At 46.0% G+C, this 13,141-nt stretch overlaps 1 protein-coding gene across 1 annotated transcript; it reads right to left on the bottom strand.

Annotated features, from left to right (window-relative positions):
- Positions 1 to 11,953: 11,953 nt before the first annotated feature.
- On the bottom strand, positions 11,954 to 12,610 carry DNAJB8 (DnaJ heat shock protein family (Hsp40) member B8). The gene has a single exon (XM_005522260.2). The coding sequence runs from the start codon at positions 12,608 to 12,610 to the stop codon at positions 11,954 to 11,956; it is 657 nt and encodes a 218-aa protein (XP_005522317.1).
- Positions 12,611 to 13,141: the final 531 nt, after the last annotated feature.

Raw genomic sequence — 13,141 nt, 5'->3', positions numbered from 1 at the left:
AAGAATGTGCATTTTCATAGAACAGTTATTTGACATGAAGTTATGGTAAATGTATTTGCTCTGCTTGTTTCCTATTTGTATTGACTTTCCATTAATATCCTGGCATACACATGCACATAAATGTATATGAATATGACTGGCAACAGATAAAACAGGCTAATGGCAGAGAATGTTGGGGGGTGAGGGGAGGCTTTAAACTCTTTTTGGTGTGTTTACCTAAATTTTTTGACCACCTAAATGGGCATGTGACAGGTATGTTTGCTAGGAGCCAGATGATTTAAATTTCAGTTCTCAGATGACAAATGCTGCAATGAGTGATGCAAGTCATGAAAATTAGTTGCAGAAAATTAAAAAAATGCTTCTAAAACAATTGCAGACTCTTTACTTGCTGTTCACAGGGAGAAAGCAGAATTCATTAACCAAATAATTTGATCCAAATGATTTGTCCAGTTGCTGAAGGAGCTAGCAGGATGTCAGGACTTGTGAACTAGTTTGGTTACAGCTATAATGATGAGGAATGCAATGCAGAAAAGCTGAGGGGGTTTTAGAAGCAATTCCCAAGATGCTATAATGTTTTCTTTGAGTTTCTGAATGAGTGTTGCTGAACATTGGGACTGATGAGCTCAGCAGGGAGCTCAAGGCTGGTCACTACAGCAGGCAAGGCACACTGGGGCTGTGCACACCCTGTGCAAGGCTGTCAGGCAAGCTTCTCATGGTCTCCTCTGCTGCAATTCAGAAAATCTCATCCTCATGCAAAGGGATGACAGAAAGTGCTCGGAGGGTTGTTGGCACTGCCCCTTTGGGGATGGCTGGGCATGGGGTTGCTGGCTCTGCTGGTGCTCTGCATGCTCCCTCCTTACCACCTGTGTCGGTAAGAAAAGACTTTTCCCATCTAAAAATAAGCAGCTGGTGTCTGGAGTGTGTTTGTGGGAGCATGTGTCTGATACATAATTTGAACTTGATTGTGAGGGCCTTGTAGCCTCTCCTGGAGCCGGTGCTGCCACCCTGCAGCCAGCTCCCCCCTCCCAGCTCCCAGGCTCTGTGTGACCCTGGGCTCTGCACTCCAGGCACCTCCAGCTCCTCATGCCCCGTCCGGGATGACTCACAGCGCCTTTATACTGCTTTAACTCCTCTAGAACTGCTTTGCATGTAGCTCCTGGAACCTGTTTATTTATTGGCAGCCGCTGAAACTTGACACTGATGATGATGAGTAAGGGAAGGCAGAAACCTGTTGTTTCCAAGAGTGAATCTTAACTGCAAAAGTTTGATGTTTGCTGCAGAGCACTTTGGGAAAGCTGTTGGTGTCTTAGGATGCTGCTGTTATGAATGGGGCCAACTTGGAAATTAATTTTTGGATCTTATCTTCCTTTCCTGGAAACTTTTGAAACTGCAGTTTTGACAAGGAAATCAAAAGGAGAATTTTTTCCTTGTGAATTGCTTATATGTGCTGGATGGGACCTGTCCTCATCCAGACTTTTGATGCACCATTTAGTTAGAAGAAAAGTGGAACTAATGGGGAGATGGACCAATGAGTTTTGGTGTTGATCCCATCACCAAAATCTGACGCACAAGCCAGACTGTAACACTGCTTGTGGTACTGGCTGAGGAGGGTTTCCATACAGCTTGGATAAACTATGTCCATCTTGGTCCTATTTTATAGCACAGAAATAAGAGTGGGTTTGGAATATGTAATTGGAAAACCAGGTGCAGCATTGATCCAATTTCCATTTTATCCAAAATTACCAGCCCTTAGAGAAGGGGTTCTAAGGGAAACAGGTTTGGCAAGCAATGAGAAGAGGCCCAGTCAAATTTCTCCAGTACCAACAATCTCCCCTGGCCTTCCACATATTTCAGAACCATCTCTCCAACTCAGGGACCCCCTTGGCTATGGGTTTTCTGTGTCACAAAGGCTGGCTCTGGCAAACATTTTTAGAATCACCATCTGTCAGCTTTTCCTTCAGGGATCCCCATTTACAATAGCTTGTATCCAGTCCATGTGCAAATCCCACTGGGCTGAAACTTGGCCCTGAACAAGGCTGGCCTGGATGCAATTAACAAACACAAAATTTATTCAATTTAGTTTGGCCAAAAATATAAGATTCTTTTGTTTGCAGATGGTGAAGTTTAGATGCCTTTCCAAACTTATCAAGGACAAGGGAACCACTTTGGAGAAAATAACAGCCAACCAACCACTTTGGAGAAAATAACAGCCAAGCCCATAGTCATCCTAAAATTCAAATTGAACTGGAAACCTATGCACCAAGTAGTTTGTGAAGCTTAGAAAGGAAGTTCATTTTTCCAGATCCATTTTTGCTGCTGTCTCTGAACTTCATTGTTCTAACCGGCCTCTAGATAGAAACACTAAAGTATCGTAAGAAGAAAACCAGTCCTTACAGCATCTAGGAAGGTACAGCAGGAAGTATCAGAAATCTTCTAGGAATTTTTCAGTTCTAGATTCATAGAAATGTTTGACCCAAATCTCAGAGTGTAGGGGTTAGGACTGTCTTGGGAGCATGTCTACATTGTTTTGGTTGGGAGATGTGGCTAGAAATCTTGTAAGATCAAGATCTGTCTCTCTTGATTTTCCATCCAGGCTCTCCAGTTTTTAGGTCTTATCTGCCAGACTCAAGCATGATAAACCCCCTGGTGCCTGATTTATCTGTCTCAGAAGGACCAAGGGCTGAGTCAGCCTTTGCATCTTTTTTTCTCAGTTCTCACCAAAGTGCCAGACCTCTTAATTTAATCCTATGCTCCATGCAGGTACCCCACAGAACTGCTATCTGGGACTCATGCTTCCTTCAAGCTTCCAAGTCCTGCCTGCTCCCCTGATACTGGCCCAGGGAGGCTGCAGTACTTCTTCCTGAGCTAAAGGGTGGGATGGGGCTGAAGGGGCCTCTGCACATACCCAGCAGCAAACAGGCCTTGTGCAAAGAGCAAATGTGCTGCATGGCATTAAATACTTGCATATGAGCCTCCCCCAGACCATGGGGGAGAGTACCCCAGAGAGGTAACGCTGGAATATTTGTAAAGATGATTTGTATTAATTAATGGGAAGCTGCCCCAGCCATTTCCAATGAAGCAATACCCAGAGGCATCGGGGATGTGGCCACCCCTTCTCCATAGTTCCCAAACCTCCCTGCTGTTAGAGGAGGGGAAGCAGATCAGGTTTGATAAACCCACCCAGTGCCCCCTGCAGCAGCCAGCCTGTCACTGTCAGAGGAGATAGTGTGCTGTTAGTATGCTCTGAGTATGCTGTTAGTATGCTGGGGATGTGCAGCTCTTCTGCCATCTTCATTCACCTTAGAAATGTGAAGTTTGAATGGTTTATCTCTATTAATCACCAGCTCAAAAAGCTTTGTGCACCAAGGGCCGCAGATAATTAACTTCACTACACTGCTTGTCTTATCAGTATCAACCTCTTGTCCTCCTGTGAAACAGTTAAAACCATCAGCCCCTTTTTACTTTTCCTTTTAACTCTAATGCTTTAACACTGATGTTCTAAATGGCCCTGCGATTCATACTTATTAGACAAACCTTTCTTTCTGCATCTCTTATATTTTTTGATAATTGGCCATGTATGTTTCTAAGGGGATCAACAGCTTTTCATGCCACTATACTAATAATTAAAGATTTCTCACAGTCTTTCAGATTTCTCTTTACCTTCTTTTCTTTGATAAGTATAATTTGCTCTTTAATTGGGGAGTGGGGGGGGGGGAGAAAACTGGTAGTAGCAATAAGATGACTGCATAGGAAAAGGTTTTGTTTAAAAAAATTCTCTAATTAAAAAAAAAAATCTACATTGTTTCCTATTTTTGTCCCTTGTCTTGCTGAAACTACCTTTCTTCCAGCACTGTAAAATGTTATAACAATCCAATGAGTGGAAAGGGGGAGGCAGCTGTGAAGCCCCATGGGGTTCCCTAAGGGCACCATCCTGCATCTGCAGAGGATAAAGAGGATTTTAGACAACTGTTGGACCTTTTCTCAGCTCCAGCCAGAGGTGAGTTCCACTATGCCAACAGAAAGAAGACGCCCCATCACTTCCATGGCCATCTCTGCTTTCCTAGACATTGCCTGGCTTGAGAGAGATGTTTTGGGAGCCTTGAGTTAGTGTTAAGGGGGGAGGATGGGATGTGGAATACAGAAACTGCTGCTGTGACAGCCCATCTGGCTTCGTTTGCACTGGTGGGGCTATTTGAGCTCAGAGGTCCCAATGCCTTCAGTCTTCACTAAAGATACTGAAAAATATTACTCAATACGTCCTGTTGTAATTCTTAAATTAATTCACTCTTCCCATTTACATAGGTTAAAGTGGCATTAATGCTCTTTTGGGATGTACCTAGTGCACACTTCTAAACTCCAGTTCCCAGAGGTGTGTGATAGGAGTCTCTTCAGCTTTCCTTCAAAACAAAACATTTATGCAGTTGAGCAAAGAAGGATGGAAGTGTGACTCCAGTGCCCTGAAATGATTATACAGAGAAAGTCCAACACTTGGACCAAAAGTCCAATACTGTGTTTGCAGACTTCTGATTTTTACAGCACCTCTTAGTGGAGGGAGGAGGTGGGAGCAAAGGGAAGAATGAAGAGCTGATTCACATTTTTGACTGTTGGATATGGGCAAAGTGGCGTTGTGCTCCTCCAGTCATTGTGCAGCGACCATTTCTTATCAGTGCTAGTGTTGAATTGCAAACCAAGTTCATGCAGAAGTCATTCACTTATTTTTTGAGTGAAGAATTCATACAACCTGTGATCTATTCTGGGATTATTCCCCAACAGGGAAGGAGGAAGAAAAAGGCTGGTGGTGCCTCTGTTGTGAATAATTCATCCCATCCTACCAGCCTGGGTGCTAAGTGACCCCTTTGCTTGGCCCCTACTGGGGCTGGGGAGGAGGGCGGGATGCCTCCCATATCTCCGTTAGCTGCTGGGGTTAATAGGGGCACTCAACACACACAAGCACACTCTAAGCAGGGTCAGGGGGCAGCCAACACATTGTGACCTAAAATTTGACAGCTTTTACTCATTTCATGTTAGGTGACCCCATTTCTCTTTGGGCAACTGCCTTGCCTGGTGACTGAGCCTGGGGTGCACAGTGGTGCAGGAGCCTGGCTGGTCCCCCCTGAGCATGGAGAGAGCAATGTTCCCTTGCAAAGATGCACTCTTTGGCCTTATATTCCATATCCCAAATTGCCACCCAGTATCACAAGGGGAAATGAAAAGCAAGAGCAGCTGTTGAGTGACCAGCCCCCGTCTCTTTGCCATCTCAAGATGCTTGAAGAAAGTAATTTCTAGATAATTTGTATTTTATCCCAGCAGGTCCTGGTGATGCATTGCAGCACAACAACCTTTTCCAGCTCACCACAGGGCCCTGATGGCATCCAGGCTGCTGAAATACCAGGGACCTGACCCTGGTCATGCCCATGTGTTACCATCCATCTCAACCAGAGATTTAATTTTGGTAACTGCAGTGTGACTAGTGGTAAGATCTCTTCTTCTGCCCCAGCCAACTTCCCTGAGAATTCTCACTGATGCTTCAGTTTTCTCCCCTTCCCCTGAGACTAGGATTTGAGGGCAATTCTCTTATCTCTGCTTGTTTTGTTTTGGCATATTATGTGGCAGAGTGTCTTGAGGTGTCTCTCCTCTTTCCTCCTTTCCAGTTGTCTGTCTTCCTCCATCACTTTGTCACCCCCAGCTGTTTGTTAGTCTCTCTGTTCTCCTCCTTATCCCTAGTTGGTCCATTTGTCATTTTTCCTCAATAGTCTATGCTCCTTCCTCTCCCACTTCTTCTCTGCCTCTTGTTTCTCCCTTGTTTCTCTCTTTCATTTTTTCCCCCCTAGTGTTGGAACTTCTTTCTTTGATTCCCCCCCTCCACCTCCCACCCTTTATAGTGCTGTTATCTGTGATTTTGGCAAAGAGCACATTTATTGGGGAGGAATATCCCCATGGCAACACAGCAGATGGTGACTTTTGATTAACTTGGCTTTTTTTTTTTCCCCCGACTGCCAAATCACAATCCGTCTTTGAAATTAAATCAGGCTGTGATAGCATCAGTTGTTCTGGAGAGGGGACGAGAGAGAAACAAGACTAAAGTATTACAGCGGGAGCCAGGATGTAATGCAAATTTGTGTTTTTTAACCCCAGCAATAAAAACCCCTGTTCATTGTGGGAACGGAAGGGACCACAAGAGAGGGAATAATAAAATAAAAAATTAGATTAAGAAAATGTTATCACCCTACATGGTCTCCTCACTTTAACCACGCTGGAACGTGTGTCTCTCTAACACCAATGTCACTCCTTGCCAAGTCACTTGATGCTGCTGGGCCTCATTCTGCAGCTGCTTAACACCATTGAGGGTTTTCCTCATGCCTTGGGTAGTGGGAAGAGGCCAGGTTCTTAACTGAGCAGTTCAAGCAACTATTTATTTGCGGGACTGTAGTGTCCAAAGTGGGAAGGAAAGAATTTGCAAGCAGCAGGACGAAAACAAGAAAGCAGCTCCTGGAAGGCATTGGAGGGAGGTGAGAAGAATTCAGGGTAAAGTGAAGAAACAGAGGAGCTGGAAAGGTTGTATGGCATCACTGAGCCAAGATGCTGAGTGATCAAGGGCATGGGAAAGTGAGGAGGAGCTGTCTGTACTGGCACCAGGGAGGTCTGAGCCTGGGGAAGGAAGGGAACAAAGTTCTGCCAGCCACGAAGTGAGAGTTACAAGGCATAGCCCCATGGAAGATGGGAAAGCAGATACTCAAGTCAAACAGTAAAGAACTTTCTTGAATGCTTGAGAAGTGGGTGGTATTCAAGTTCCATGAGCTCCTTTGCCTGGTGCTTTTTGGAGGGTGACCAAAGGTGAATGCAATTGAGTGCTAATTGTGACCAAAGATAAAGGAGGGCTTGAAAATGAAAGCTGGAGGAGATGACTAATGACCCAATTCATGGGTCAGTTCAATTTCATGGGAACTTAAGTGTTATCTCAGACTGGAAGGCTGCTGGACACTACCTCCAGTTACCAACATTTCTCGTACTGGAGGTTACTAAGCAGTTGTCTGGTCTCAGCACTAACTCCTGTGGATGCAGTGAGTTTTGCAGTTATGGCTAAAGGCAAGGTCTTGGTGAGGTTCAGATGAGATAATGGAGTTTTATCATAGAATCACAGAATACACTGAGTTGGAAGGGACCCACCAGGCTTATCGAGTCCAGCTTCTGGCTCTGCACAGGGCACCCCAACCATCACACCATGTGCTTGAAAGCAAAATCAGAAACAAAGTCTCACGGGTTACAACCCCTTCCTCTCTGGGGTTGTAGCTTGGTATTTTCTGGTACTGTGGAGAGCAAGCACACATGAGTACTTGGCACGCATTGAGACACTGATATTCTGTCACTAGGGTCTCTTCTGCCTTCACAAGGAGGCTCTAGCTTTTCATAACACAGCCTGATAAAAATGTTTCTCCCAGAGGAGCTGCTCTTAATGCAGAATTCAAACCTGTACCCTTCTGCAAAAACTTTAAAGATATGGCATTGTCCTGTCCCTTACATTAGAAGAAATGACGGAGAAGCTCCCGCTACACTTTCTGAAAAGCAGTTCATATTTTCTTACTCACTAGGAGCTCTGGGCCACCACCACGTCTCTCCCACTGCTTATTTTTAGTCAAACTGGTGCTTTTTCCTGCTCTGCTGCAGGGGACTCTGTGGGTTCTTAAGTTCTTCCAGGATAAGCTTTGTCCAATAGATAAAATTTTGCTGCAGATGTTGTTTCTTCTGTTTGAAATTTCAGCTCAGGAGTGTTTTGTGTATGCCATGTGTTAGATCTGATGTTCTTTGAGGAGAAGATAAGATTTGGGTGCAGGAGATGAATCAGGTAGGGATGCCACTGGAGCTTAACTGGCAAGAGTTATTGCAGGACCTGAATCTTTCCTGTGAGGCACAGGCACAAGGGAGAGCTCCAGTCTGCAGGGGTTCATGTGTTGGTGGGAAGCATCAGAGGAAGGTTTGTGAGCACTTTGGGATCTAAACCACTGTTTAAATCTCAGTTTGATAGACAGGGGTATCTAACCCACGGCTCCTTCTGTTTAGATGGCAGTCCTAGTTCAGATGAGCATTTGTAGCTTCCGGGTGCTGTTTCTCCCCATTTTGGTCAGATTGTCATTCGGTTTCTTGTTCTAGGCACCTTGCCAATGTCTGTCTTTCCCCGAATCTCTCCTTGCCATTCATGAATGTCTTGTAATCATGCTCTTCCCTTGCGTGCAGCCCCCAGGGTGGTTGGCATTCAGCGTGCCAGGGTGTAGGAACTTCATGCCACATGCCCGTGTGCTTGCTCTGCCCCCCGGTAGTGTGGTGCCCCAGGGTCTGGTAACCTCCAGTGGGGTGCAGGAGCTGCTGATGGACAAAAGCCAGGCCTACCCTGCTCAGCTCACCCCCTTGGCTCAGCACACATATCCCGAGGGTCCCAGCACGGCAAGCGCGGGATCCGCAGGGCTGCGATCCAGTCCGTAAGCCGCACAAAGCAAACCGGCTGCAGCGCCGCGCCGCAGCGCTCCCGCCTCTCCGGCTTGACACCACGTCGTTATATATTGATGCCATGACACCAGCGCTCAAAATAGCATCAGGACAATTTGATTTCCTGCAGATCTCAGGATGGGGTCATAAAAACGGAGACTGTTCTGGAGAAATGGGATAGGGTGGAAATGTTTGTAGTGACATCACTGCCACTTCCATGCCAATGGCCTCCTACTGCTGCAAACATGTGATTGTGATTTTGCTGCACGCTCCATCAGAGAAGTGCCAGACTGGCCGGGGAGGGAGAGAGAGGGAGAGAGGAGAAGGGGCGGAAACATTCTGTTCTTGTATCTCAATGCAAATATCTGACAACAGCCTTGCAGCCCAGGGTGCTGAGTGATCAGGAGTGGGACCATGGAGCTGAGACTGCTCCCAGATCAGCAGAGCTCAGGGCACGGCAGCAACCTAGTTGGGGGCTGAATAAGGATGCCAATTTTATGGTGGAGGGTCTTGGTATGCATTGGTGTGCTTCAGTGGAGATTTGGCTGGTCTTGTGCTCACCCTTTCCCACTGGTCCCATTTGCTTCTAATGTCACTTTTCCTGGCAAGAAAAACCTACAGGCCTGGAATATGGCTACAACAGCAACTGCAGGCTGTTGTAGCCATATTTTAGACCATTATAGGGAAGAACAGATCTCAGTGTTGGAGTTTCACCCACAAAGCAGAGAACAGCAGGGAAGGATTTAAATAGCTGGGATTCAGGAGAAGTGAAGGGAGAAAAGAAACTTTCCACCAAACATAAAACTCGATTGTGTCTGAGGACATTGCAGGAGGAAATCTCATGTCAGTTGCTCCACAAACAGCACTGAAAGCTGCAAAGCCCATGTCGGTAGCAAGGTTCCATCCTTCCCGAACAACAGCCAGTGGAGATCAGCCCTGGATGTGTCCAGCACATGTAACCTTAGGGGGCTGTGGAGGGGAGCAATGTCTGCAGGGGCACGGGGGAGCAAAGGGATACAGCTAATGCACCCATCTATCAGATTAAGCTGTCAAAACCCAAACCACTTCCATCACTGTCCAAGGAGAGACTCTCACTCTCTGCTTAATGGGATGTCTGTCCTGTTGTTGTCACTCCAGGGAGAGGGGCCACTGCCACCACAGTGTGCTGCCGGCTGTGAGTTTAAAATCCTATTAAACAGGGACTAATAGTTGCAAAAAAAAGCAGGTATCCCCTAGTGGGGATTTAAAGATGTTTAGACATAATTTGATTTTCCAAGCAGATGTCATTATTGTTAAACAGTTGCCCACTTGATATGTTCAAGTTGTTGGCTGTAATTGCTAAAATTAGCAGGTCTGTGTAGAGCAAAGGTCAGTCGGTTAATATCGTGATTTAGTATTTTATGAAGTAATTCCAAATGCTTTTATGTATGTTTTTGTTTTTGCAGCCTAAGCCCACATTAAAGCAGTTGTGGGCCCTGCTAATAAAATAATGACTCAGCCTCCCAGCTCAGGCTGCTGGCCACTCGGCGATGGAGCACGAGCCACCCTCGCTCCCTGCTCTGCCTGGTGCTACAGGTAGCCGGGGGCCAGTCAGAAGGGAGACTTCCAGCTGCCCCCAAGCATGACATCTTCAAGTGGAACTGGTGCTGGAAATGAGCCCATCAAGTCCAGCAGTGACTGGAAGGATGATGGGCTGGTTTCCATCAGCAGCTAAGCACAAGGGTGTGCATCTGGTACCCCAGTATCAGTAGAAATGTTGACTTGTGTTTGCTCTGACCAAAATAATCTTTCTGTATCAAGCCCCCTAAATATTTGCAGTTCTCAGAGTCCCAATGCCTGCAGGATGTTGTTGGCTTCCAAACTGTGGAGGAGCAGCAGACACGGTTTGTCCCTGCATGGAGGCTTTCCCTGCTCCCATTGCCACTGGTCTCCTTCCATGCATCCAGCATCCAGTTAAGCTTCCACTTGCTGCCCAGTGCTGTCCTTTTCTCAATGAGAGAGAGGCTTAACAGCCCTTAACATAACAAATACAGTTTTTGTCTGTTTTTCCAAGCTGGATGTGGCATCAATTGCTAAGGATGGTGATTTAAACTACATTTGTCTTTACAAGGGAAAAAGGCTTTGAATAAGGGGTGGCAGCATTCTGGCTAATTTAACTTATTGGTTAATGCTCAGAGTCTTTTACTAGCAACACTATCTCACAGTCTCCTTCAAAGCACAGGAGTCTGTTATTCCCATTTTACAGCAGAGGAAACAGATGCAAAGACCTGCCCAAACGCAGGCAGAAATTGCAATCTGGATTAGAGTGAAAATGTCCCTGAAAACTACTTCCAGTCTCTAGGGAGACATCAGTGGGCAGGGAAAGCTGGGAAACTCAAGGGAATGTAGCGTGGGACCAAAAATAAGAGGTGTGTGAGATTTTAAATGCTTAAGGTGATCTGGCCAAGCAAGAAACAAGGCTCAGCAGTTCATGTCAGCCCAGGGGAGGGCGGAAACATGGGGAGAGCATTCCATAGCTCAGTGGAGGACAAGAGCAGCGTTCTGGCAGGCTGTGCAAGAAATGCATTGTGAACTGGCTGTTGCAGCTGTGAGCAAGACAATAAGGATGGTAAAGCACCATCTAAGTCTTCACATCCAGCTTTGCACGGAGAGGGAGCTAAACTCAGCCCCCTGGAATCTGTTGGCTCATGGTTTGAATTTAGCTCTTTGTGTTTGAATGACTCCAGGCAGAGAGGGAATATAGATTGTCCCAGTCAAAGAGCCAAATTCACCTTTTCCCTGCTCACTTTCAGCCCCTGAGCTATGCAGTACTTCCATCAGGGTCTCTGGTCATAATTTGCAGGGCATTCTCAAGCCCAAATTTTCTTTTACAGTTGGAGTAATGACTTTTTCTTCCTTCCTTTGCTTTTTGCTATGCCATTCTCCAGGCTCTCCATGTCCCACTGACCCCTGCCAACCTTCTTGCCCATACATGAAAACTTTTTTCAATGGATATGCATCTTCTCATACACCAAAAGGGTATTCTTTACTTAGTGTCAGGGCTGTGTATGAGAATCACACTGGGCTTTATTCATTCAGCTGGTTGACTTTAACACTGGCATCTCAAGGGGTGGGAAGGGAACCTACAGCTTGTTATAGGGCTCTCCTACATGTCCACAAACAGCTTGTCTCCTATTGCTGTATTAATCAACGTGGTCTCTTTGACAAACCAGCAAGGTTCTCTCACATGTATCTGTGACACATATTTACTGAATAATCACTATCACCTCATTCAGGCTTTGTGGATTCACACTCTTTAGTTTAGCATAACCATATCCTTACCCGTGAAATATTTTGTTCCCAACCATTGAGAAGTCTGCATTGGTTGTGTCATGAACTCAGCATTTATTGATACTGCTTGTAGTAGACCTCATCAGTTGAGCTTTGAGAGCACATCCCACAGCTTGAAGTTAATGCTTGTGCTGGTGATAATTCATTGATGAAATTCAGGCATTGAATTCAGGTAGTCTCTCCCGTTGATTATTACAGACTTCAGCTGGCCATCTTCTTCCACTTCTTTTGTCTCCTGCCCATCCTCAATGATTTTCCGGGTGGTGATGGTCTTGCCGTTGATCACTTCAGTAGTGGTTATCACTGTTCTGACACCATATGGCCCAGCTGTGTTTTCAGCAAAGACAGAGGTGGGGTGCCCACTGGGACAGAATGAACTCCATTGCATAAACGGCTCCCTGGACCTTCCTCCTCTCCCAATTGCGCTCTGCCAGGTTTCACCACTGATTCTAATGTCAAAAGGGCTCAAGAAAATACACGTAAATGGATACATCCCTCCAAAGGCCTCTTCTTGATGGGGGAATCCATGCTGGTAACCAAAGTAGCTGTTAAAATCCGCTGCAGCTCTTTCTCTGCGGGCTCTGCTCTCCTCAACAGACTTGTCATAGAGTGATCTCTTCTGAGGGTCGGACAAAATCTCGTATGCTTCAACAATTTCTTTGAATTTCTTCTCAGCTTCCTCTTTGTTTTTGGGATTCTTGTCAGGATGCCATTTTAGTGCCAGTTTGTGGTAGGATTTCTTAATAACATCCTGTGAGGCATCTTTTTGCAGTTCAAGGACCTTGTAGTAATCTACCATCTCAGAGGAAAGCTGAAGTTGTTTAGAAGATGTCTGGTTTTGTCTCTCGCACCAAGGTTGATCAGCATGCAGAGACTCTTGGACACCCAGTGACACAGCTCTCCTCAGGGATGGGGAGATGTTCAGTCCGCCCCATGAGCTGCTCTGTCCTGCTGCAGTGCAAGGCCACTAAGAGCTGTTTGACCATACACATTCTTTTCAAGCCTGCTGCTCACAAACCATGAGATTGTGACCTCAGAGAGGGTTCAGCCAATCCTGGCTCAGTTGTCCTGACGATGTTCTAGGGTGGAATTGGTTGTCACTGGCCTTCTCTTTCTAAATGTAGATCATGCACATGGTGTTGTAGCTGCTGCATGTAACTGTGCTCACACAGCTGTGATGTAGGACTGACAGAATCATAAAATGGTTTGGGTGGAAAGTGGCCTTTTTTAAAGGTCGTCTAATCCCTGCCTGTTGCCATGGGCAAGGACTCCTTCCACTACAACTGGTTGCCTAATGCCCCAACCAAACTGGCCTTGAACACTTCCAGGG

This window comes from Pseudopodoces humilis, chromosome 13 (assembly GCF_049639895.1).
Source record: "Pseudopodoces humilis isolate 2021_Gansu_Grassland_sample_001 chromosome 13, ASM4963989v1, whole genome shotgun sequence".
In the NCBI taxonomy this organism is placed as follows: Eukaryota; Metazoa; Chordata; class Aves; order Passeriformes; family Paridae; genus Pseudopodoces; species Pseudopodoces humilis.
Note: the sequence above shows the minus strand (reverse complement) of the source record. Positions and strands in the feature narration are given on the sequence as shown.